General features: G+C 44.0%; 1 protein-coding gene across 1 annotated transcript in view; it reads right to left on the bottom strand.

Annotated features, from left to right (window-relative positions):
* Positions 1-27,607, bottom strand: part of melt (ventricular zone expressed PH domain-containing protein melted) — a 671,576-nt gene that overhangs the window by 481,871 nt on the left and 162,098 nt on the right. Inside the window, exon 7 of the mRNA XM_080267230.1 lies at positions 6,966-7,129. Coding sequence (XP_080123356.1) covers positions 6,966-7,129 — 164 coding nt within the window. The remainder of the gene's footprint in view (positions 1-6,965; positions 7,130-27,607) is intronic.

Genomic DNA, 27,607 nt, shown 5'->3' with positions numbered 1-27,607 from the left:
GTTTGAGGTGTAACACCAACAAATCCAGCCAAACTCCCCACTCTGGGATTCTTTTGTTCAGTTCTGGTTTCTACCTAACATATTAATGTTTCCTGTCTTTAATGCTCTCCAACAGGTACAGTAAAACCTTGATATAACAGACTTCAATAGAACGGATTTCGCTTTTATCAGAATTGATGAGCTACCGGACTAAATTCTTATTTAAAAAAACAAACAAACAAACAATAAAGCCAGAAGCAGTCCAGACTGCCTAACTGCTTCAACTATGTACAATGCAATAGAGTGTCTTAAATGCAAGACATGTTTATCAGTGTACAGTAAAGCATTATTACATATATTGTACCATTTGATTACTGTAGTGAATGTATAATACAGTACAGTACTGCAATGATAGTAAATCCATCCATCATCAAAATTGAGAGATGGAAGACAGAGTTGTATATAGAAAGGAAGAGAGAGGCAAAAAGATTAGTAAGAGAGAGTAAGAAGAGAGTGGATGAGGAATTTGGAAAGAATCTGAGTGTAAAGTGGAGGGACTGTAAGAAAATGTTCTGGAAAGAGGTAAAGAGAGTCAGACAGGGTGGCAATGAAGTTAGTAGGGGAGTGAAAGAAAAAAATGGTAGATTACTAGTGGAGAAGGGAGTAAAAGTAAGCAGATGGAAAGAACACTTTAATGAACTGTTGAACACAGAGAATGAAAGTAATGCGGGCACATGTGGCTGAGGAATGGCTGGGAGAAGGAAGGAGGTGAGAGGACAGGAAGAAATCAGTAGGATGGAAGTTGTGGAAGCAATGAAGAAAGTCAAAATGGGGAAGGCCCATGGAATTGATGGAGTGTGTGGTGAAATGCTGAAGTATGGAGGAGAGATAGTAGTAGAATGGATGTGGAAGATGTGTAGATTGGCCTGGGAGGAAGGTAGAGTCCCGGAGGATTGGAAGTCAGGTATAATTATTCCTTAGTACAAAGGGGAAAGGGGAAAAAGAAGTGTGTGGTAATCATAGGGGCATTTGCCTTCTTAGTGTAATATGAAAAGTATACGGTAGGATACTTATTGACAGAGTTAGGGAAATTTCCCTAACAGAGGAATTAGTTGGAGGAGAAAAGGGAGGCTTTAGGAAGGGAAGAGGCTGTGTAGATCACATATTCATTCTCAGATCTTTAGTGGAAAAGTTTCTAGAGAAGGGAAAGAAGTTGTATGTGGCCTTCATGGATTTGGAGAAAGCATATGACACGGGGGGATAGACAAGGATTGTGGAAAGTATTAACCCCTTAAACGCGGATCGTCGCGTTTGCGACGCTCGACGAAAAGGACATAACGGCGGATCGTCGCGTTTGCGATTCTAGTAAATTTTGAATAACCGCGGGCAAGCAGGCTCCAGCTGGTATTGTCTATCAGTACCGCCACCCTTGAGCTACTTTCAGCACACTTGACCTTTGTACTACTGACCTTGGTTGTTGCCAAGTATCATTTTTTTTACCCACCCACGCACCGCTGCCCGGCCCTCCCTCGTCGTGCGATATGGCAGCGCGCGGACAGCTCAGACGTGTCAATCTGCGCCTTCCTCTCGCAAGCACTTTATGGTAATTGGAAACGCTTGTTTCCCCAGTTGTCACACTAGCATTTTTTCCCGCGGTTTGCCCCTGTTTAGCGTCAGTCTACCAGAATCTTTGAAGGTGACACCATGTCAAACTCAAGCTCTTCCGAGTCTGTGCCTTCCAGCCCTCCGAAAAAGGGCTTTGTGACCTCCACCCCGTACAAACCCTTACAAGGAACTGCTAAGGACCTTAGTGACTCGGCTATAGGCATTGAATTGTTGAAAGCGTCAATGGATTATGGTAGTGACGTCGGTGTGTTATCTAGCCTTGCCGAGTCAGACACTATCGAGTGCTGAGTCTGAGGTGCCTGAAGTGACAATTCCTGTGCCCAGCACCTCAACAGGCAAGGCTCCAGTGAAAAGGGGTCTAGTGTATGGAAAGGGGGCCAAGAGGAGACGAAGTGGTGACCCCGCTTCCCAGCCATTGTCTTCCTCAGACCGGCCATTGTCCCCTACACCAGGACACGCCGCCGCTATACCACCATGCACTCCCAGCCCCATGCTCTTGTCGTCATCTTCAGCTGTACTTTCTCCGAAGTCTTCTGAGTCTCCTTCACCACCTCGGAAGGGAAGTAAGCAGTCTGGTTTACGTAGAGGTTTCCGTAGGCCCCGTGTCCATGCTAGTAGGAGTAGAAAAGTGTCTCCTAGTGTTAGAGTTAGTGGTAAGGTTACTCGCACTAGGCAACTCACCACTCAGGCCACTGCGAGTGACCTTGAACCTTCACGTTATCTCCCCACCACCACTACCACCACCACCACACTGACACGACCTAGCACAGCCTCTGCCACACGGCCTGCCTCACCCACTGCCACACAGCCTGCCTCACCCACTGCCACACAGCCTGCCTCACCCCCCGCCACCCCCACCACCTTCCAGCCTAGGCAGGGCACTCTGGATGCCTTCGTCTGGTCTGAGGGATCAGATTTTGTGCCAGAAGATCTGCCCTTTGATGCCAGTGGGTGTGGGATACAGGCTGACTTCCCTGTCCCAGAGGATGGTGAATGTCTGGACTACATGTTGGCCTTCCTTGATAACGAAGTAATGGAGCAGATTTGTACCGAGACGAACAGGTACGAAGGGCAATCTGCTGCAGTTCGTGAAGGTGAAGCTGCAACGCCATCCACGTCGTGGATGGCAGCATGGGTTCCTGTTACGATCAGGGAACTATTTGTATTCATCGGCTTGATGCTTCTTATGCCACATAACTGGAAACACAAGCTCGAGGAATACTGGAGTGCTGACGATCTTTGCCCCACACCCATCTTCAACAAATACATGAGTCGTGATCGTTTCAGGCAACTCATGACTTACCTTCACTTTGCGAACAACGATGAGCCTACCCAAACTGACCCACTATGGAAAATGAGGGGAATCCTGAACCTGATCAAGGACAAGTTTACGACGTTCCTTCGGCCCTTCAAGAAAGTTGTGATTGACGAGTCCTTGGTTTTGTTCAGGGGCCGTCTTCGGTTCGTGCAGTATATTCCTAGCAAACGCCACCGCTTTGGAATAAAGTTTTTCGTGCTGTGCGACTGCAAGACGGGGTTCATCCTAGACTTCGTTATCTACACCGCCAGCAATGTGGACTTGGACAAGACTGACCCCCTTGGATTCTCTGGTTCTGTGGTGAAAGTGCTTTTGGAAAAGTACTTTGGCTTGGCGGGAATCATGTCCTGTATACGGACAATTATTATACAGCTCCCAAACTCGCCAAGTACCTTTCAGAACACGGCGTCGGATCCTGTGGCACTGTCCGTAGCAATAGGGCACACTACCCTGCCTTCCCTGAGGCTGAAGGATCAAAGCGGGGAGACGTGCACCTGAAAAAAACTGACAAAATGCTGGCGATCAGGTGGCACAATAAGAGAATCGTCAATGTGCTCACCACAGTTCACAAGGGGGAAATGCAAGCCACAGGGAAGGTTGACAGAAGGACTGGCGATCCTGTGATGAAGCCTGATGCTGTGATTGACTACAACGTCAATATGCGGCTGGTGGACAAGTCTGACATGATGATCGGAGAGATCGACTGCCTGAGGAGGAACCGTCGCTGGTACAGGAAGGTGTTCTTGCACTTGCTTGATATGTGCATGCTGAACGCCTTCATCCTGTATAAGATCAAGAACAGGAAGCCAGCAAACTACTCTCTCCAGCGTTTTTCTAAGACTTGTGTGTACCAGCTGCTTCAGCGTTTTGGGCAGGTACTGCCATCAGGTCCCAGGCGCCACTCACACACACCTCCAGACCGCCTACAGTGCCAGGACTACCTTCAACGACACCGCCTGGAGCCACTGCCTAGCACTGCCAAGAGGGGAAAAGCACTCAGGAGGTGTCATGTGTGCAGCCACACTACCAGGCAAGACAGAACATTTAGGCGCACCTCCTTGCAGTGCAAAGAGTGCAAAATTCCCCTCTGCGCTTACCCGTGTTTCTTTGACTACCACAGCCTGACTAGATATTGAAAATACGGGTAAGAATCTTGAAAATAATACTGAGAGTGACAGTGATACTAGTGTTTAGTTTTCTTTTACGTACTGACAGTGACAGTCTGATGACTGTAAATTAGTGTATGTAGTTGTAAAAGCACTGACAGTGACAGTGATTTCAGTGTAAATAATTGTACATAGTAATAATATAAGTATTGAGAGTGACAGTCACTCCAGTGTAAGAAGTTGAAAGCATATGTTTCTATTCTATGTTCTCACAGTGACAGTTTGTTGTTTTGTTGTGTAGAAAATATTATTTTTATAACAAATGACAGTGACACCGATGAATAAGGCAAAAAACTGACAGCTAGAGTGAAAGTGAGTGACAGAAATGAAGTGCGAGTGGCCGACAGGAGCGAGAATAAAGTGCCTGCCGTAAGGCAGAATAAATTCGCGCCGCGGTGGTCTTTCTCATTCCCGCTTCACAATACTGGCAGTGACAGTGATTTTTAGGGCCATAATAGTGCCAAGCGAGCCTTTGCGAAGTACTATGAAGGAAAATAATGTAGTATACGTGTTTTTAGCTGTGAAAAGGGAAATGTGTGTTCAGTGACGGGAAGATCGCCGCCGCGCTGCATGTCGGCCGTACGCTCCGTTCATTGTAGCCTTATTTTCAGTGCTTATTGTACAAATACGGATTCCAAACTACCTGTACGTTGTTGTATAAAGTGTACTGTGACAGATTGAGGCTGTGGTAGAGGGGAAACCGGGTTGCTGGAGGTGTGAAAGTGAAGACTTTGTTACCCAACTTTGCAAGTCTTCACAAGTCCTTTGGTAGTCCACGAAGACTCAATACCTGTCTCAGGAGAAAGCTGAATGTAAGAACTATATGCCATAAAAATTTTAATGTTCTAGGGTTAATCTCTGATTTTTGGCAAATATTTTCCCACAGGTACTCAGACCCTGCTACAACCCCGCCACACGGGGGGGGAACGGCCGTACACGGCCGCGTTTAAGGGGTTAAGAATATATGGAGTTGATGGGAAGTTGTTGAATGCTGTGAAGAGTATGTATAAGGGTGCTAAGGCTGCAATGCGTGTGGATAGTGAACTGAGTGAGTTTTTCTATCTGAAAGTTGGGTTGAAACTGGGATGTGTCAAACTCTCCATGGTTGTTCAATCTGTATATGGATGGGGTTATACAAGGTAGGGCAGTGGATGTTGGGGTGGCCCTAATGAGAGAGGGCAGTGTTTGGGAACTCCCTGTACTGTTGTTTGCAGATGATACTGTGTTGTTGAGTGAAGACAAAGGGGAGCTGCAAGGCTTGGTGGATGAGATTGGGAGAGAGTGAAAGAAACAGAATCTAAAGATGAATGTAGGGAAGAGTAAATTTATGGTCTTTGAGAGAGGTGAAGTCAGTGAATGTACAGTGAGGTTGGATGATGAGGAAATGGAAAATGTGAATACATTTAATTACTTGGGTAGTATGATGAGTAAGGATGGAAGTTTGGAGGGTGAAGTGCTTGAAAGGGTACAACAAGGAAGAAAGGTTGCTGGTTCCTTGAAGGCAGTGATAAGAAACAGAGAAGTGAGCATGGAAGTGAAATAGTTATTACTTGACAGTACTGTGATATCAACTCTAACGTATGGAAGTGAACCTTGGATGTTTTTGGAGGGACACATATCAAGAGTGAGAGCAGTGGAAATGAGTTATTTGAGAGGAGCATGTGGAGTCACAAGGAGAGACAGACTGACAAATGAGGAAGTGATGGAGCATTGTGGTGTGGATGTAGATGTGATAGGAAGTGTTAGGAGAAACACATTGAGGTGGTTTGGCCATGTGGAAAGGATGAAGAGTGAGAAACTGACAACGAGAGTGTGAGTGAGGTGGAGGGGGAGAGAGGGAGGGGAGGGCCAAGGATGAGATGGAGGGATGGAGTGGAGAGGTATATAAGGGAGGGGGGTGTGAATTGGGAGCGGGGCAGTGAAGTGGCGGGTGACAGGGTGACGTGGAGGCGATTTGTTTGTGGCCACCCTGTGTGGGATTGGGGTGTCTGGCAATAGATAGACAGATCCAATCCTATGTTGTCCCATGAGGAACATAGAAGCCCTGGCGCCTAGGCAAGTTGGTCCTGACATTTAAGATGCGGGTGACCAGTCTCACTCATCCCTGAGTGGCATTACGTGGGCAATAAACTCCAACCACCCCTTGGATATAAATCTTCACTGGCTCAATCTGACTGGTGTGCTGGAATTACACACTAAACCACCAGGCCCCAAATTTGGTTATATGGTTACCACCCAGTGTAGTAAATGAAACCATTTGGCTTCTCACTCAGTGTAGAGTCACCCACAGGCAGAAGGGAAGGGAAGAATGAAGGAAAGAAAGACAGATGACGGAGTGTAAAGTCACCCGTAGGCAGAAGGACGAGGAAAGAATGAAGGATGGAAGGAAAGAAGGATGGAGGAGAGGAAAAGGCAGACATCTGAGAGCAGTACTTCATCGAGTGAGTGGATGGTGAGAAAACAGTTTAAAAACTGTTGGTGCAATCCAGACTAATGTCAGATATATCGGAAAAAGTCCGGGTAGGCAGGGGGAAGCCTGGATGTCGCATTTATCGGAATTTAGCTCTTTTCAAAATGGCTTGGTCCCCAATTAGTCCATTATAGTGAGGTTTTACTGTACTGTACCGTAATTTAAATTACTGGTGTACTTGGTTTACAAAGAGATGCCTATCTTTTCTATGAATAATCACTCTGTCCCAGGAGATTATAGAAGCAAAGCTCATTCAAATGCTCACCAAATAAACAAGAACAAAAGCTTGCAAAATGAAATAAAAAAAATCACAAAGTGGCTAACAGTGAATAATGATAAAATTAAGTAACTAACTAAATAGTTGGTCAACTGAATAACTAAGTAAAAGATAAAGGCAAAAACATACGGCAGGTCTATTTTTTGCAACAAGCGAGAAGAGCATGAGGAGTCCAAGCTTCTCATTAGTGTCACACTGAGGTAGCAGAGACACAAGCGTCATCACATGGTCGTGGATTGGCTCCTTCTTCACTGCGTAGATTTGCGGCAGAACACGCGACAGCGAATAGTTGCCTGCAGCACACAAGAAGCAATTCTGTTAGCAATCCACTCATGCTATATTGTACATTATGCAGTGAAAAGGGTCAAATATAGTAGCATAATTTTATTAATACTATACTAAAAAAGAAAATTCTTGTTACCCTGTACAATGCAAAGAAAGCCTGTTAAATTTATACTACTGTACTATAACAGATCTCAATTAATCATCAGAATAAAAAACATTTTCTAATTTGCTGCCTAAGTGGAAACTCTCTATAGCTCATCAATACTCCAGCATTCATCATCAGCAGCAGCCGTAGCAGTATCTGACCTTTCTTCCAACCTAAAGATGAGGGAGAGAGAATCAAGACACAAGCATACAGAAGGTATGAAAGTAACAGAATTATATACAGTATATCATACAGCCAAACAACCAGCTGGACATCATTCAAAGCCTTGAAATTTATCTCACATGCCTAAATGTCAGAATATATTTTTTTCACTGCTGAACTCCACATGCATCTGCCAGTCAGTCAGTGTCAAACAAAGAAAAAAAAAAAAAAAAGTGCAATCAGCAATGCCATGCAGTACAGTACAAGGCCCCTACCAGATGATAACCATACATGCTGTTCAAGTCCAACTGCTACAGATTTTTTATAACTGGAGGACACCTGTAATCAAGCGTATGGATTATTTTTTTCTTTTAATTTTCCTTCCTTTGTTATTGTAAAAAAAAAAAAAAAAAAAAAAAAAAGGGGGGGGGGGGACCTTGGGAGTAGCCGGCTGGTTGTTCCACACGACACATCATCATAGTATAGCGAACAATTATATGAAGTTATATCAAAATCAGTCCACGTATGTAGAAGTTACAGAGCAGACACGAATGTAGGTATGGCTGTTAACTCCGATGCCGGTTCAAGCCTGAGGACGTGTAGTCGAGAGGCGCCGGTTCATGTCTAAGGACGTTTTCATATTTCACAGGAGGAGATGCAAGGGTGTGCAAGGGACAGCATGGTGGAATGATGAGGTGAAACGAGCTGTAGAACAAAAGAAGAAGGCATATAGTGAATGGTTAGCGAGTAGAGGTAGGGGAGAAGATGAGAGAGAGAAGAGAGAGGTATATGTGAGCAGGAGAAGGGAAGTGAAGAGACTGGTGAAGGAGAGTAAAAAGAAAGTGGATGAAGAGTTTGGGAGGAATCTGAGTGTGAAATGGAGGGAGAGTAAGAAATTGTTTTGGAAGGAGGTAAAGAAAGTAAGGCAGTGTGAAAGGGGAAATAGTAGGGGAGTGAAAAATAGGAATAATAGATTGTTGGTGGAGAAGAGAGAGAAACTGAGGAGATGGAAGGAGCACTTTGAGGATTTGTTGAATATAGAGAGTGAGAGCAGTGCGAGTATAAGTGGTTGGGGAATGGCTGGGAGAAGAAGAGATGAGAGGAGGGAGGAAGAGATCAGTAGGGCGGAAGTAGTGTAAGCAATGAAGAAGATTAAGTTGGGAAAGGCCCCAGGAATTGATGGAGTGTGTGGTGAAATGCTTAGGTATGGAGGTGAGATTGTTGTGGAGTGGATATGGAAGTTGTGTAGATTGGCATGGGAAGAGGGAAGGGTTCCAGAGGACTGGAAATCAGGTATAATTGTTCCTTTATACAAAGGTAAAGGGGAGAGAGAAGTATGTGGTAACCATAGGGGTATTTGCCTACTTAGTGTGACTGGTAAAATATATGGTAGAATACTTATAGATAGGGTTAGGCATATGACAGAGGAGCTAGTTGGAGAAGAACAAGGGGGATTTAGGAAGGGAAAAGGGTGTGTAGATCAGATATTTGTTCTAAGATGTTTAGTGGAGAAGTATCTAGAGAAGGGAAGGAAAGTGTATGCTGCCTTCATGGACTTGGAGAAAGCTTATGACAAAATAGATAGGCAAGGTATGTGGAAGGTATTAAGAATAAATGGAGTGGAGGGGAAATTGTGAGTGCTGTGAAGAGTATGTACGAGGTAGCTAGGGCTGCGGTGCGAGTGGATGGTGAGCTGAGTGAGTTCTTTGATCTCAATGTGGGACTGCAACAGGGTTGTGTGATGTCTCCATGGCTGTTTAATATATACATGGACGGGGTTGTAAAGGAGGTGCAGGGTAGGGCAGTGGATGTGGGGGTGGCTCTAATGAATGAGGGTGAGATTTGGAAGCTTCCGGTGTTGCTGTTTGCTGATGATACAGTATTGTTGAGTGAAGATGAATGGGAGTTGCAAGGTTTGGTGAATGAATTTGGGACAGTGTGTAGGAGGAGGAATCTGAAAGTTAATGTAAACAAAAGTAATGTAATGGTGTTTGAGAGGAATGAAGTCACAGAGTGTGCAGTGAGGTTGAATGGTGAGGATATGGAGAATGTGAGTGCATTCAAGTACTTGGGTAGTGTGATGAGTAGGGATGGAACTTTGGGGGATGAAGTGCGTGAAAGGGTACAGCAGGGAAGGAAGGTTGTTGGTACACTGAAAGCAGTGATGAGAAATAGGGAGGTGAGTTTGGAAGTTAAGAAGTCACTGCATGATAGTATTGTGATCCCTACCCTGACGTATGGAAGCGAGGCATGGACCTTGCAAGAGGGGAACAAGTCAAGAGTGAGAGCAGTGGAAATGAGTTACTTGAGAGGAGCATGTGGAGTGACATGAAGGGACAGGTTGATGAATGAAGAAGTGAAGGAACGCTGTGGGGTGGATGTGGATGTGGTTGAGAAGATCAGGAGAAATACACTGAGGTGGTTTGGACATGTGAAGAGAATGAAGAATGAAAGACTGACTAAGAGGGTGTATGTAGGTGAGGTGGAGGGAGGGAGAGGTAGACTGAGGATGAGGTGGAGGGATGGAGTTGAGAGGTATATGAGGGAGGGGGGGGTGAGTTGGGGGGAGGGTAGTCAAATGGTGGGTGACAGAGTGACTTGGAGGCGTTTTGTCTGCGGCCACCCTTTGCGGGATTAGGGTGTCGGGCTATAGATAGATAGAGATGGATGTTTAAACTTAAACGTGCGCCAAACTCACTGAGGGTGGTGTGGTAAGCTCTCTCGTGCACCTGAGGGTGCAGGGAGAGGCTAGCTGGGACAGAGTAGGGGGGGGGGTACCTGGAGGGCAGAGTACACATGAAATGACCAGTCAGCCACCCACTCACTTGTCAAGATATTCACCAGCAGAGGCTAAGCACACAGTTTCTTTGTGTGTTTGTATCATTTTGTAATTGATTTCAAAGAAAAAAATAATACTAATTTTTGGAAAATCCAAATTATGAAAAGAAGCCCGGTTGTGGGAAGGGTATAGAGTGCAGGGAGCCCAGCATCAGGGGGTTAAGTATGGGAGCACCTGACCTTGTCTGAGTCCCAAGTGTGACTCTGACTTTGGGAGTAGATGGATGGTTGCTGCATCCGACATACTGTCATGGTATGGAGAACAATTGTGTGAAGTTATATCAAAATCTGCCAGTGCATGCAGAAGTTACAGAGCGAACACAAAATTGCAGGCGGACTGACGTATTGACAGAACTACACAAACCTATAGTCCCAAACAGGTTACACTGGTAGAGGACTAAAAATGTGGTGCAAAACTCTTTTCATGTACTGTACTCCACAGTACACAATTAACCTCACCACCCTGATCCCCTCTTAATTCCCTATACAATATCTATCAACTTACTTTGCGTTCTTACACTCTCATCATCATATCCATCCTCCTTTTTCTTAGCCTACCATACCTCTTCCCACCTTCAAACTCACTGACATAAACTCTTTTCACTCTCCCCCTCCTGGTGGTAGGTGGTGGCAACCATTATCCACTTTTTTTTTTTATAAGACCAGTGGCAGTATCATACTCAATGGAACCTATTTTCAGTGCTTTTGCAGCACCTCAGTAATTTGGGATTACCTCTCTCAGAAAAGTGGCCATTTCGTACCCCACCTGCTCGTGATGATCTCGCAAACACCCCATGAAAATTTTTTGTTTGTAATTTTCATACAGCACTATTTCTGACCCCACAGGTGACACAGATGAGGACAGCACTACCTTGAGCTTTTGCCCCAAACGATACTTTCTTTTTTCCCCCCCTTTTATTTTGATTTTTAGTTTCTCCTATCGCTGTGATATAGCAAGATGGCAAACCTGTGTCTGTGGCAAAGTGTGGGGAAGGTAATGCCACTGGGCTGCTATGCCTGTGGAACATTTTTCCATGCTGGTTGTATTGATGAGGAAGAGAAACAGGACCTTAATTTTATGGGGAGGGGAAAGAAAGAAAGAAAAGAAAAAGAATATAAAAAAAGACGGAAATCTGGCATCAAATGGTTCCGTGACAGCTGTGAAGCTGAGTTGAAGACTGCCTTAAGTCATAATTAAGTCATCCCGATGCACGATTGGCCAACCAGATCTGAAAGGTTGTGGTTGGGCCATTCAGGGAGTCAGCTTGAGGTCCCTGAAAGGAGACTGGATGCCTCCCGTCCTGCTCCAAAGGTGCCCTCCTCACCATCAAGGATGGAATTCAGTAACTGAAAGGGTCAGGTTCTGACAATGATGCAGTGCAAGAGTGAAAAGCAGGTATTGGTCATACGACAAAAGAAGGAGGTTAAGGTAAACACTGCCTTTGTGTCTGGGAGCATTACAGCATCCCTCAAAACCATCCCTATTACTAACTGGAAAGAGAGAAATACAGTTTCTTCTACAATTAAGCCTCCTAAGAAAAAGGACGACACCAAAAGAGCAATGTTCTCGTTATTTGATAAGTCTAATATCATCTTTTTTTTTCCGAGTTTCCTGTACCCCAGGAAACCATTTACTATGCTGGGTGATAACCATATACTGTAACCAAATTTTGGCACCTGGTGGTTTAGAGGGTAATTACAGCGCTCCAGTTTGGGTAATTAAGGCGCTCCAATCGGATTGAGCCAGTGAAGGTTTATATCCATAGGATGGTTGGGCTTTACTGCTCACGTAGTGCCACTGAGGGATGAGTGAGGCTAGTCACTCTATCTTAACCCGTTAACTGTGCATGGCGTTTTTTTGGAGCTTTCCGTGGTGCACAGACATAGGGGTAAATATGAAAATTCCCAAGGGCCAAATTTTGTCTTAGAAATTGAGAGAACACATGCCAAAGTATGTAGTAACGAAATATTAGCTCAATATTTACCTTCTTAAAGCCATGGATGAACATCGAAGTGTCTGATTTCCTATTGGAATGTATGGTTTTCGTTTTCTTTTTCGGTTTCGGTTTTGAAGGCTCAAACATGCTTGCATGAGTTGGCCTTGGTCACCATGGCACTTTATTTGAAATTCACCTGCGCAGCCAGGGCTGTATTGAGAAGTCGCACTTGGAACAGCCCAGGCTGTATAGAGCAGTTAACGGATTAAATGTCAGGACCAACTTGCCTTGCCCCGGGCTCCTACGCTCCTCATGGGGCAATGTAGGATTGGATGATGGATGAATGGATACACTGTATCCACTTTTTTCGATAAGGGCTAAGGTGTTGCCCCTGGGCAGAGGAGTAGGTTTGGAGCATGTGGCACTTTATGACCAGATGCCCTTCCTGATGTCTACCAGTGACCCTTGGATGGACCCTAACTTGCGACCCCTTAGGCCAGAACGGTGCTCCCTAACCCACTGAGCCAGGATTTCCAACATGATTTCAGATAATGAAATAGTTGCAGACATTGTTGACAGGAACATGGATATTGCACAGTTTTTGGATCAGGGTGCTAAACTAGATCTTCTCTTCTCAAAAGAAAAGGCTGATGGCAAGTATGTATTAAAAATGTCACCAAATGTATGAAAGGCTATACTGTACTTAACTCCCAGGTATGTGTCTGTGGAGTTAAACAGGTGTAAGGCTTATGACAGATTCTGGATTACTCCACATTATCACTGTCAAGGATGTGGACACCTCACTTCCCACTGTCCTAAAAAATCACATGATCCAGTATGTGCCTTCTGTCCTGATTATCATAAGACTAAGTGCTCCACCAATATAAATTTACATTGTTGTGTAAATTGCTCATCAGTGAAGATGGTGCCTACTTTGCATCTAGCACAAACTGTAATGTGATGGCATCTCAGCATAAAAGGTTAGTAGAGAACACTCATTCTTCTTGCTCAAGAAATTAAAAAGTTTTTAGGACAGTTCAATATTGGTCTGATTAATATTTGCTCCCTTAAAAGCAAAATCTATCTATTTATTGCCAGACACCTCAAACCCATAAGGGGTGGCCACACAAAAATTGCCTCCATGTTGCCCTGTCCCACACCATTTCATTGCCCTTCCCCCAGCTCATGCCCCCCTCTCTCATATACTTCTTCACTCCATCCCTCCATTTCTCATTCTCAGCCTCCCCCTCCTTCTCCTCCTCCCCACCTCACTCACATACATTCTCCTCATTAGTATTTTGCTCTCCATCCACTCCACATGGTCATACCACCTCAATGTATTTTTCCTAACACTTCCTATCACATTCACATCCACACCACAATGCTCCTTCACTTCCTCATTTATCAGTCAGTCTCTTCATGTAACTCTAAATGCTCCTCCCAAACAACTCATTTCCACTGCTCTCACTCTGGACTTGTGTCCTTCCAACAAGGTCCAACTTTCAGTTTCATTCACAAGAGTTGGTATCACAATATTATCATGCAGCAGCTTTTTTGCTTCCATCCTCACTTTCCTATTACTTATCACTGTTTTCAAAGAACCAGCAACCTTTCTTCCTTGTTGTACCCCTGCAAACATTTCATCCTCCAAACTTCCATCCTTACTTATCACACTACCCAAGTACAGTACCCTTGCTTCCAAGATGGATTTGCCCAAGACATTTCGCATTCAAGACAGAGACCATAAATAATAATCCAGTATTTTGCTGTAATACAGATGCATACGTCCAATACAGAACCAACAGTTCAAAATGACCCAAATCCGAGGAGAAAACAGCTATGACGGTCTCGCCTGGTCCGACAAGGTTCCCATGCCCGGGAGAGTGACGTGATTGCGATGTTGTCCAGTAAAATACTGTATTGGCATCTGGTCACGTGATGAGCAGGCAAGGCTAGCTCTTGTCTCCCTCATCAGTGTCATGGACACACTTACTGTGTGTTGCACTCAGCGTTTGCTCCTAGGTTTTTGTCTCTCCTTACGTAACCATGCCTAGGAAACTGTTTGGTGCCAAAATAGGTCTAAGTTGATGTTTTTAGGGGCACTTTTTGAGGATTTTGTGACAATATTAATTTTTTCCACAAGGTCTTGTGTTGGTTCAAGACATTTCTCGTCCAAGACAGGACCCTCAGGCATCCAACCTCACTGTACAGTCGCCAAACTTTCCACCTGGGCCACTTAGCCGCGAGAGGTGGGTAACGGATGCTGGCAACAGCGTATCTGTTTGTTCGTGTGTACAAGCTCGACGAAAGTTCGAGTCATCAACTCTCTTCGTCCGTCAGAGTCAGAGGTCATCCTATAAATTGCTGGGTAAGGAGTTGGGTGGGGAGAAAAATGTCGCAGGAGTAAGGCGCCTCTCCCATCGGCTCAGCCAGTTGCATGAAACTGGTCGCACGGAAAATTGTTGTGTGCTACAGGTCGCGCTGACCAAGGTGAAATAAATACGACTATATTAATTTTATAATAAGGTAATATATATAATATGATATAAATATATACTATTATATATGTTATACTATACTCATTTGGCCTTGGTCCGTGCAACCCGTGGCAGGCAACAATTCCATGCCACCGGTTCCAGGCAACTGGTCGAGCCGGTGGGAGAGCTGCTTAAGGGGGGAGCTTGGCATAGAGAAGGCCAGGGCAGGCGCCGGACGAGGGGGGGGAGGAGTTACGTTATTCATACCGCCAGTGATAATAATTGCCGAACTAGTTTTTGAGATCCATTAGCATTCTACTATTTGCATTCTTAACAATACTTAACATTTTATTTTCTATGTTGTTTTTACATTGTTACCATAACATGTTAATGCACTATATACTGGAATCGCTCCAAGCCTTTCTCTCTCTCTCCCCCCCACTCTCTCTCTCTCTCTCTCTCTCTCCTTATATCAGTAATTCCATTTCATAGGGTTATCACTTGATACCATTATCAGTATAGGTCGAAGAGGAATGCATTTACCTAACATCTACGTCCAGTTACAAGTAAGATTACCTGCCACTTTCACATTATGAATGACACTGGCCAATAAACATTAGGATGATGTTTTGACACTGTTAACGGTTGCTTATATCCTCGTTGGTATTACTTCAAGTAAGTGTTTTTATATGTTCTGTGGTGCACCACGAAGAGGTAGGAGTTTAAAATACTGTCACCTCAACAGTCAAAGAGTTATTGCATATGTTGTCGAATGTGGCTATTATATGCAGCTATGATAATGACTTACCGTAAAGTATTTCATATGACTGTGGTCATTACAGCACACTTTTATAGTCCATTCATCTAAAGAATGATTTACGCTTTTCAAGGAAAATTGATCGTGAGCGGTGCCGCTTATGTGTGAGGTCACACATTTACACACTCAAAGGTTATTCACCGAACAACATTATCTCACATTTTATAGCAAAATGAAGACACCACCTCTGCATTACAGTATGCTAAAGTTTCCAGTCATTTTAAGCACAACTGCTATTGATTCATGAATTGCAGGGACATATCACAATTGTCTCTGATATTACTTATGTGACTGGTAAATGCAACATAACGTTTATCAATATGTACTATATGTAAAGATGCGGTCTTTTAGATTATTTTACTTATTTTCGATACTAGCATTACCCAAGACTTTCAAGAAGTTCCTTTGATATTCTATCGGCTAAAAATCGTCGAATGAATATTGGGATGAACTCTGACTGGGGTTCACTACGGACGAAGAGAGTTGATGATTCGAACTTTCGTCGAACATGTACACACGAACAAACCGACACACTGTTGCCAATACCCGTTCCCCACCTCTCGTGGCTGGGTGGCCCAGGTGGAAAGTTTGGCGACTGTACATTCAGTGACTTCATTTCTCTCGAAGACCACAACTTTACTCATCCCACATTCACCTTTAAATTCCATTTTTTACACACACTCCCAAACTCATTCACTAAGCCTTGGAGTTCCCCTTCATCTTTACTTAACAATACAGTATCATCTGCAAAAAAAACTAAAACTAAAAATAGATCAAATAATACCTTGCCTCAGACAAATTCTATAAGAAGCATGCCCAGGTCCACTGCAGATCATCAGAGTGGTGTGGCAGTTATTTTCTCTGTAGCACCAGAACACACATCTCAGGTAAACTGTGACTTTGTTCCACTTTCTTTTGAACTTTTCAAAATGTGAATAAACCTTAACCACCAATCCTGAGAATTCCAATTGTCTATTGACCTGGTCATCAAATTACTGTACTGACAGGTGTTTCTTGGTTAAATCTGATTAGTTTCTTGAGGATTTTTCCTCTAAACCATGGGGATTGTTGATCTGTGACTTAGCTGGACTGACAATCAATAACAGAGACATTTCCTTATGAGTTCCTCAAAGTGATCAACCAGAATCATCATCATCATCATCTGGACTTCCTTTCCCACCCTAGGGCAGGGTGAGGAGTAGCAATGTTCAGACAGCCCAAGTCTACCAAATTCAATGGGCCACGCTTCCCTTCACTCATCATTCAAGCCCACAGAATCCTGGCTCCATCATACAGGCCAAAAAACAATTTCACCACATTCTGCACCTTCACTTATACCTACCTGATAGAGTCAATTCAAACGCTGTCACGTTAAAAAGGGGTCCCAAATCCCTGGTTATGCCTATTCCCTTTCTTGAATAAGGGGACAATATTTGCTTTCTTCCAAATATCAGGTAGTTTACCTTGACTCAAGGATTTCTTGAAAATTAAAAATAATGGTTTACTTAACTCCTTTGCACATTCTCATAGCACCCAACATGAAATTTCATCAGGACCATTTGCTTTTCCTCTGTCTAATTTACTTAACTCCTCCTGTATTACTTTTTCTGATATTTGTATATCTGGTAGTATGTGTGGACATGCATGTTCCACATAGTCCCTCTCAAAATTTTTTTCTTCTGTAAAAACTGGTTGGAAGTTCTTATTTAGTGCTTCACAAATATCTTTCTCTTGTGTACAGGTGATTCCCTCGTCTGTAATGGGTTGTATTATATCTTTTACTTTGGTTTTGCTTCTGATGTAGCTGTAAAATAATGTGTGTGTGTGTGTGTGTGTGTGTGTGTGTGTGTGTGTGTGTGTGTGTGTGTGTGTGTGTGTGTGTGTGTGTGTGTGTGTGTGTGGGTGTGTGTGTGTGTGTGGGTGTGTGTGTGTGTGTGTGTGTGTGTGTGTGTGTGTGTGTGTGTGTGTGTGTGTGAGTGAGTGAGTGAGTGAGTGAGTGAGTGAGTGAGTGAGTGAGTGGTGGGTGGGTGAGTGAGTGAATGAGTGATAGTGGTGGGTGGGTTAGTGTATGAGTGAGTGAGTGAGTGAGTGAGTACATGAGTGAGTCGTAAGTGAGTGAGACAGACTGGGGGTAGGGGGGCTGTATGGCTGTTTGGCTTTCTTGCCTCCTCCCCTGTCCCCCCAACCTCCCCCACCCCAACTTGTCTCCCTCCCCCACCCCTGCTTGTCTCCCTTCCCATTCCCCCATCCTCCCTCACCCCCATTTCGCACACTGCCAGCAGCCTGCCTGGCTTTTTAGTTGCCCTGAAGCGGTATTTAACACCACGCGTCCCCACACCATACCCTCTTGCATGTGATGTTTGATGTGCCATTTTTTTGCAACAGTATTGTTTATGAGGATAATAACATTATCCATGGTGTTTCTGCATCAATCTCTTTGACTAAGGTATATGAAAGTTTGGGTGTGGGTCTGAAATGCATGTCTGGCTTGTCTTCAATATCTTATGGGGAAAATTGCTTCGATATCCAACATACTCGCTGACCAAACACTCCCACTGATACACAACACAGCCGGATATCGGAGTATGGGTGTACTGTATATCTCAAATGTACCCACTTATCACAAACACTGCATAAGATAGAGTTACTTTCCACACCCTTGTGACAAAATGCACAATGCCACACTCCCTCTGCCTTGACAGTACCACCACCAGCCCTTAGATACTATCACCTTTTTGTTTTTTTGAGTTTACTCTCAAGTCCTTGTACCTTATTCCCTCTCTCCACTTCTTAAATCATTCCTCTACCTCCCTCCCTCTCATTCTCCACAATCAATAGCAGGCCATCAGCATACACCATTCCATCCAGTGGATATTAACACAGTTGTAAGTAATAACCCAATTTACTACCAGGTTATTTCAAGTAGGATATGACTACATACCAATCAACTGTAAACTGATGTTGATTTACAGGGCTCTTGTTTGGCGAGCCACAGCTCACAAATGAGAGTATTTTTTCCCTTTGGCGAACAAATTTTACATGCAAGTCACCTTTTGGCGAGGAGAAAATACATCCACTTCAAAACCCAGCAAACTACAAAATAAGTAAATCTCATTTAAATTAACAAAAATGCCATCGTGATCAATTATTAAGTCTTTCCTTGTCGCCACTGTGAATGTTTAAAAATAGACTGACGAACGTTGCCGAGTGTACCCGAACTAAAGCCTGAACGTTCCAGAGATGGTTCGTTTACAAATACTGCGGCTCGTAGTCAGTTTGGCTACTAAAAATTTATTTGGCTCGTAAATCTGCAACCTTAGGAGCCAAGTGGCTCGCAACCATCAGCAGTTAGCAAGAGCCCTGATTTAACATAGATTCAGTGGGGCAGGAAAGTAATGCAGTGAGGCAACAGGAAAGTGATCCTGTAAGGCAGCAGAAGAGCATTGCAGTGAGGCACTGTGAAAGCAACGTAGAGAGGTAGGGAACGATTTGTGCAATGATGCAAAGGGGGAGAGTAGAGGTGCGCCAGGCAACAATGATGAGAAAGAGGCAGACAAGATGGAGGCAGATGAGGCAAGATGTAGCATTTCCACCTCACTAGTCAATGGCCATGGTCATTCCTCAGTGCTGGTGCTTGTCATACGGGGGAAGAAGGCCGTGAAGGCCGTGCTGCTTTTTTCTTAGTCATCAGGAGCTCCCTGTACTACTTCCTGTGTTGCTCTATGCCATACGTCACTCCTCACCAGGTTCAAATCTTTGTCCTGGATGAAGTCAACAACATCATCAATCTTGGCCACAAACTCCTTTAGTATCCTGATGTCCAGGACACAAACTAACTCCTCCTCCCCACCATCATCGCAACCCTCCTGTGCCTCTGGTACCTGTTCCCTTAGCTCAATGGATTTCTCTGTGGATAGCTGCTTGGTGTGGCTCTCCAGAACCTCTTGAACATTAGTCCTCACTGACCTTATCAAACCCTACCTCATGGGAGAGGTCAATGATTATACAATGGATGCCCTTCACTGTCGAGAATCTCATGAAAGAGTGAATGCACCCTGGCCATACCTTCCTCCAGATGGCGGGCATGCTTCCCAAAACTTCTTTCCACGTCACCATGATATTATTGACAGAATTTTTAAAGCTATACTTTTTCTAAAAGCGGCACACTGCTTCAGCCTGTTCTCACCATTTGTTCCATGGTGTGGCAGAGGTAGTGAGCCTTGAAGGAGACAATCACCCACTGGCTGGAGCAACATGTTGTGTTGGGGAGCTAGTGCACCACCCTGATGTTGTCAACCCAGTCCTCCGTGCCAATAGGGTGGCTCAGGATGTCATCCACAAGGAGGAAGAAGTCGTTTGTCAGACCATTCTGGCTAGCATAATCACACAGGCAGACGACAAGTAACCTGCCACATAGGATCAGCAAGGTGCAATGGTCAGCCAAGCCCTGGGGTTCCTTTTCCAAATAACCTCCATCTTCATATACAATGCCAGTGCCCAGGGGCTCTCCCAATGGCAGATGAGCAGTGGTTTTAGCTGAAGGTTCCCCTCTGCATTTGAACCATGGAGGAAGGCCAGGCAGTCCTTGGCTGCCTCAAAGCTAGGCACATGTTATTCTCCCTAGCTAATGTAGGTTTTTCGAGAGATACCTAGCCCTGGGCTCCTATGCTCCTCATGGGGCAACATAGGATTGGATGATGATGATGACGACATTACCAAAACAGACCCATTTCATCAAAGGTGAAAACCTATATTGGACGGTATGCCCCTTCCTCGATACTTATCTTCAGCTGGACAGGGAGAGCCTCAGCTGCCACGTGGTCAGCATCAGCAGCCTCCCTTTGCAGGGTCACATGTCAAAGGCCAACCCACAGCTTAAATAGCTCAAACCACCCTGTGCTGGCCTCAAATTGCTAATTTACCTCCACTCTCCGGCTCTCCTTCTGATCCTTTTACACATTCAAGCAGTTTTGTGCTGATGACGCTATGCTGCAGGGGTGGCCTCACTCAGTTAAGTTTATTAACTCAAAGCACCAAGAGGCACTCCAACTCCTCAATAATGAGATCTCTAGCCTTTATTATGCACTTGGCAGTCATGGTGGATATGTTCTGCAAAACAGCTAGGGCAGCCTTGGATTTTTTAATTACAATACAGATCGTGGACTATGGCAGCTTAAGGGCTTCTGCAATCTCATTCGCCCCATGTCCTTTCTTATGGTGCTTATTAACCCCCAAATGCCGGGCTATTTTTGAAGCAGTCATCACCTCACTATGGGCAAATTGCCTGTATTCAAACCTTAGTATCTCAGAAAGTATAGCACTTAGGCGTAGTGCCCGGAAGTGATAATGAGGTGTATCTAGTTCATTTTATATGACCAAAAGTTCGGTTAAGTGAGAGAGTGTGGCCTGGACATAGTTGTTACCATGCGGAAGTGACCAGAACATAGATTAAGTTACCTAGTTGCTAAGTCACTTTTTTTTTTCCTACTGTAATTTACTAGTATTAAGTCTCTTTATAATATAAAAACTCGAGTGAGATGGGAACATGTGCCTTTGGTCAAGTGATCCAGTCTAATGTGCACGTGCGCAAAGTGATGTAAAGCATGATAATTTTTATTGTTTTTTCGATGTAAGGGTATAAAGAGAGAGAGGTTGCTGAGTAATTATTGTAACTAGAGAATGCTATTTTTTTTGAGTAATCGATTGTAAGGGGAAAGACATCACACTGAGTCTATCTCGAGTCTGTAACAATAAAAATGTTAAATTACGTATGCCGTCATCCCCCCCCCTCCCCTTTGCATCACGCCGTTGTGGTGTGTCTCACTTGCTCACCGGCCGTGGTAGATGGCAGTTGATCAGTACTGTCGTTATCCTCTCCCCCCTCATTCCAAGGAATTCTGTAAGTATTTTGATATGTTTGGTATGTTGAAGTGCAAACAGTGATACTCCACGAGTGATAATAGTGACGAAATAGAGAAACAGACTCGGGGTAGAATCAAGTGTTGTCGTTCCTCAGGAAGTGTAACGGTGACGCCATTAGCCTTAGGAGAAGTGAGTCCTGTGTTCCCGCTCACCTCCCCTACATTTTTAGTTGAATAGCGAGGTATTTCCCATATATTTGTGTATTGTACTTTATATTATTATTTAGTGTGTAACTTAATACGAAATGCTACAGAGTTCTGTCTGAGCCTCAGATAAATGTGTGATTGTTGTAGGCCAAGTATCAGGTGCCCAGGGACTGTGAATTATTTATTATTGTGTTGAAATGACTTTGCAATTCAGTACTTATTAAGGCTATGTTGTGAGTAAATGTTCACGTAGTTACTTTGTGAGGCACAATGATATTGATGCAGTGATGATTTTCATGGTTAGAGTTAGTTATTCATGCTTACTGTATTTGTTATAGTACTTTTTCTTCCATGTTATCCCTACAATAAGTATTATTTTGAGCAGACCTATGTGTCTGTAGTGCCATATGTTATTCTGTTATTATTTGAGATGCCAAGTGTTGTAACTCATGTTTCTTCATTATGAGACCTTCCTGATCATGTGAAGGAATTACTTGCATTGGGGAGAATAGTTATTCATTATTCATATTAACTTCTAGCAGGTCCAAGTGTGGAGGTCTAAGTACCAGTGAGTCCAAGTCCAGGCGTGGAGGTCGAAGTCGCAGTGAGTGAGTCAAGGTCCCAGTGTGGAAGTTAAGGTCGGGAGTGGCAGAGGACTGGACCAGTGAAATTTGTGCTCAGAGGGACAATTATGAAGAAACACATTGGACTGGGACAGAGGAGCTAAGTTTTGTGGATTTGATATTAGGACCTTATAGAGATATATTTTTCGAACAATGTGCCAACTGATTCATGTTTAATCTGTAAAGCAAATAGCTGGGGAAGATTTCTACTTTTTGGTCTTGTTAATACACATTCCCTCCCACTCGAACTTTATTGTTTGTATGACCCTTGAGAACTGGTGGTATAGAGCTTACCTAGTAGTTTATTAACGTGAAATTTAGAAGCATTCTGGGAAACTGCGAAGGTTGGGCTTGGGTTGGCCTAGTTGGAGACTGGCCCCGTCATTTTGGCATGCTACCATTCTTAACTTGACCACTTGAAATGTAATAAACGCAACCGAAGAGGCCGCTAGTGGGAAAGAGTCTCCAGCAATCTGAGTTCCTGACCGTTCCAGCACACATTGGTCATCAATAGTGACTTGTTTTCTGTCCCTTTTGACCATGTAAAAGTCTGGATCGCAGAGGTGACAGTACATAGGGAGATGAATTAATGACCATTTTACTCAACAACTCTTCCTCTTGCGAATGAAAGTATCCTCATGTCTGTAGGTACTTGCACTGATGAGTGATGATGTGAGGAAGAGAACTAATTTCCAGCACCTGAGAGCTGTTCTTGTGTCTACCCATGGCGCTGACTATGGCTTTGCTTTCAATGTGATAACTCACTCCACTTCCAGATAAACTAAACATCCAAAGGCATGCCTTATGGCACCATCACTGAGCCCTTTTCTAGTATCCTTGGAGAAAGGCTTGGCAGGGATGGATGATGCAATTGGCTACAGGTGGCGCAGATGGAATCAGACAAAGAGGAACCTGAAGAAAGCGTTGTACACCTGGCAAGGCACTGGACAGGCTGACTCTCGTCTGTGTGCTATAGAGGGACTCCCTCCCTACCCTTCGGTGGTGAGATGATATGGCGGCCAGCTGAAACGGTGGCGGGAAGACATCTGCGTGTATACACGGCACCTGGCAGCCCCACTAAAGCCCAATTTTGATGTGTATACACATCACCCGGCAGATGGGGGTTAATGTCCAATTTCACATTAAGAGAAAGGCTATGCCTTAACGTTTTAAGCTTGCCCTTAGTGTCCTCAGTAACATCACGCTTGCCACTGAGGTTAACACCCTTACCTGACGTGTTTTCCAAGTTGTGAGTTTCAGATTTTCTCACAAAAAAGTTCTCTCCCCACTTATAACATACTTGCACTGTTATTTAGTGATAGCGATCATAATCCGATGGCTGTGCACATGCAAGATGGAGATGTAACACAGGGAATACAAGTGAGATGATCATACCAGCATGACACGAGTGAGTGGACGAGCGACACGGGGATTTGAAACAGAGAGGCAGAAGGACATATGCACAGAGCCCTAAGAAGGGGGTTGTGTACATGTGGACACAGGGCACCCGTCTTGGCTCAAATGTACGTCTGTCAGCTTGTGCAGGTGGCAAAGCATCCACCTGTGATCATTGTAAACAGCCATTGCAAAAATCATTTAAGAGATTTTTGTGATAATTAACCTGAAACTAAGTACAGGTATAAGTTTTCACTGATCGTTATACTGATCAATCACACACCAGATAATCGTATCCCATGTCATTACTGTATTAGAGATATGAATGTATAAGTAATCCCTTGGTTATAGTAGTTTTCGTTACCACTGTGAGATGAAAATCAGCACTCCAGCCATTATAGCGCATATTTCAGCTCAAAAACGTTATTATGCACCTCAGCTGGGCTAAGTCTGTGACTCACAAACATTGGCCTGGCACATCAGCCTATGACATTATCACACAAGTGAGCTGTTTTCGTTGGCCAGGATCTTTCAGCCATAAATACTTGCTTTTCACTGGGTACCAATACAGCTGGGGCAGAAGGTAAGTTTCCCAAAGCACTGCCCACACCCTGAAGCCATGAATGGCAATAATCTGGGCCAAATGCATCTAATACACTCAACCCTCGGCTATCACGGGTTCTGCTATAGCGTATCTCGCTATCAAGCCTATCTAAAAAGCTACCCAAATACCTTTATCATGCACTAAATGCCTGCTATCGCGCACCGCAAATGTTCGAAAATTTCAAAAAGGCCAAGCTCCAGTGCTCCGCTCAGCCAACAAAAGTTTCACTTTGTGGTTGATCGTGTGACGTCAGCGCCAGCCGAGCGCTGATCGGCCGCCCGACCGAGTCTCCTGCCCGCCAAATCATTCAAGTGCGCGCCCTCAGACCGTGAACACTGATAGCGAGAACAATAACCTTTTGTATGATATGACCATGGCCAACGTACCCCCTCCCTGTCCCCCTACCATCACCCAACATAATGCTGTGGTACCTGGCAGGGAAATAAAGAAGAGGAAGAATCTAAGTTATGCAGATAAACTGGAAATGTGAAACTTATATAGAATGGTGAGACCAAGCAAAGTGTGGGGAAGAAATATAACATCAATGAATCAACTGTGAGGGGTATTTATAAGAATCGTGATCACATCATAAAACACGCTCATTTTTAGACTATTATATATTAATATGTGGTACAAAAAGGGTATCTTAGGGGTAAATATTGAGGTCATGGCACCAATTAGAATTATTACCATAAGTTCTTCAATTCGGCTATCACGGTTTCAGCTATAGCACAGCCACAGCGGGACCAACTGGGAGTGATAGCCGAGGGTTGAGTGTACTGTATTTTCAATTATGGTATACAAATTGTAATGTTCAATTTTGTGCTTCATAAATTCATAACATACTAATATCATTACGGATAAAATACTCAAATAATTTCAAAGGCACAAGAGTAATACACAACTGATGTTGGTCTGACTGGCTTTTGTTTCCAACCAAGCAAGCCACTCACGGTTACAGACGTGCTCACACTGGTTTAAGATGCAGAGATGCCTTACCAATTCACTCCCTATTCTCCCTGGTTGTTTTCTACAGTACTCTAATCATTTTATGATGGTGTAAGATGAGGTGTCTGAGGAGTATGTGTGGAGTGACGCGTATGGATCGGGTGCGAAATGATGAAGTGCGAAGGAGAACTGGAGTTGTTCAGGAGATGGCTGGTAGAGTTGAGCAGAGGGTGTTGCGATGGTTTGGGCATATGGAGAGAATGGATAATGAGCGATTGGTGAAAAAGATAACTAGATCTGATGTGAGAGGTGTAAGGCTGAGAGGAAGACCACGAATAGGATGGATGGATAGTGTGAAGAGAGCGCTGGATGCGAGAGGGATGTCTGTCGAGCAAGGAAGAGTGGCTGTGCGTGACAGAAATAAATGGAGAGAAATTGTGAATAAATAAGTGATGACGCAGCCCTGAGGGGATATTCTCCCGCATTTGGTCTGATCAGCTAGTCAGGTCAGGTGCGGGTAAGGGGATGGGTATGTTATGATGTGGCAGGGGTAAACCAGCTCTGCTGTCGGGCCCTGCTGCGGATGTCACTGATTGCATTGTGCAGTTGACCCTTGTGCGGTGTGGTGCGGTGAGGATCTGTCCGTTCTCCCCTTTGGGGCTAAGATGTGAATGAATGTGTTTAAATGGATGAGTAAATGGAGGGTGTGTCGTCCTGTCTCGGCTACCTCCCTTTCCTTGGGGGAAGCAGCCTAGGTATATTGATAGATAGATAGATAGTAAGTTTGCTTACTAATGACTTTCTTTTCCCAGTTCTTCATATCACTGTTCATCCCAATTCACTCATGTCTGTTTATCAAGCGTACTGGCAGACTTTCTAAAACATACCCAAATATACTGAAATTCATTATTACAAGCCTAACCTTACATATTCATATGCCATGCTTATCTAACCTAACAAATTATATCGTAACCCAACCAAAAACAACCTAACCTAACCACACTCAACCAAACCAAACCTAACAAACCTAACCTACCTTAACTTAACCAAGCCAAACCTAAGTAAAGGTAACCTAAGGTAACCTAAACCTAACCTAACCTAACTCAACCCATTCTAAACTAACTTTAATTCTAACCTAACCAAAGGTAACTTAAAGAAAACATGCCAAAATAGCATACAACAGGTTAGGTTAGGTAAGGATAATAATCTTGCATTAAACTGTTTTAATTTTGCATTAAGTTATTTATTTCTTGTGGAAATACCTCTGCCTTATGTTCAAGGTGATCAGCTGACTTTGTTTACAATTTACTGATGGCCTTGGCATGCACTATGACTGTGCATATCTACCGCAGAGAATGCTTAGTCTACTGTTTATTTATAATGTATACACAAACTCATCTGGCTCCACTGCTGAAATTTTAATTCCATTCATTCATCCATCATCCAATCCTATGTTGCCCCATGAGGGGAGGAGGGGCCCAGGGTTAGGCAAGTTGGTCCTGACATTTAAGATGAGAGTGACCAGTCTCACTCATCTCTGAGTGGCATTACGTGAGCAATAAACCCCAACCATCCCTTGGATATAAACCTACACAGGTTCAATCTGACCTGAGTGCCTTAATTACCCACTAAACTACCAAGTGCCATAATGTGGTTATATGGTTACCACCCAGCATAGCAAATGGTTTACTGGTGTACAAGAAACCATTTGGCTTGTCACTCAATGTTGAGTCACCTACAGGCAGAATGAAGGGGGAAGAATGAAGGAAAGAAAGACAGATGAGGGAGTGTAAAGTCACCTATTGGTAAAAGGAAGTGGAAAGAATGAAGGAAAGGATGACAGAAAAGGAAGGAAGGATGAAAGGAAAGGGCATATGCCCAAAACAGCAATACATCGAGTGCGTAGATGGTGAATGCCCCCACCTACCAGTAATAATTAGTAAGGCCATCAGTTACTTGCTTCTGACTGTTGGCGGCTTTTGTAACAGTTGTCTCACCTTGCATGCCTTTCCCAAACCATGACCTTTGTCTCTTCTTTCTTTTTTCCAAGCAAAAATTTTTTTAATGAAAAAGTATAATTATGGAGGGAAATACGGTAGCCATCTGTCTGTCTTTGGTCCACCACCAGATGGCGTCCATCTCTTCAGCCGTTGTGGGTTGCGAACACTTTTCCCACCATTATGGTGGTCATTTATCCATCCATCCATTCATCTAATCTTGTGTTGCCCCATGAGAAGCGTAGGAACCTGGGGCTAGGCACGCTGGTCCTGACGTTTAAGATGAGAGTAACTAGCCTCACTCATCCCTGAGTGGTATTACATGAGCAATAAACCCCAGCCACCCCTTGGATATGAACCTGCACCAGCTCAATCCCACTGGAGCACCGTAATTACCCACTAAGCCATCAGGCGCCTTAATCTGGTTAAATGGTTACCACCCAGCTTAGTAAATGGTTTCCTGTACCATTTGGCT

Source organism: Coenobita brevimanus, chromosome 23 (assembly GCF_032717465.1).
Source record: "Coenobita brevimanus isolate Jiangsu-jjx chromosome 23, ASM3271746v2, whole genome shotgun sequence".
NCBI lineage: Eukaryota > Metazoa > Arthropoda > Malacostraca > Decapoda > Coenobitidae > Coenobita > Coenobita brevimanus.
This window is presented reverse-complemented; position numbering and strand designations above follow the sequence as displayed.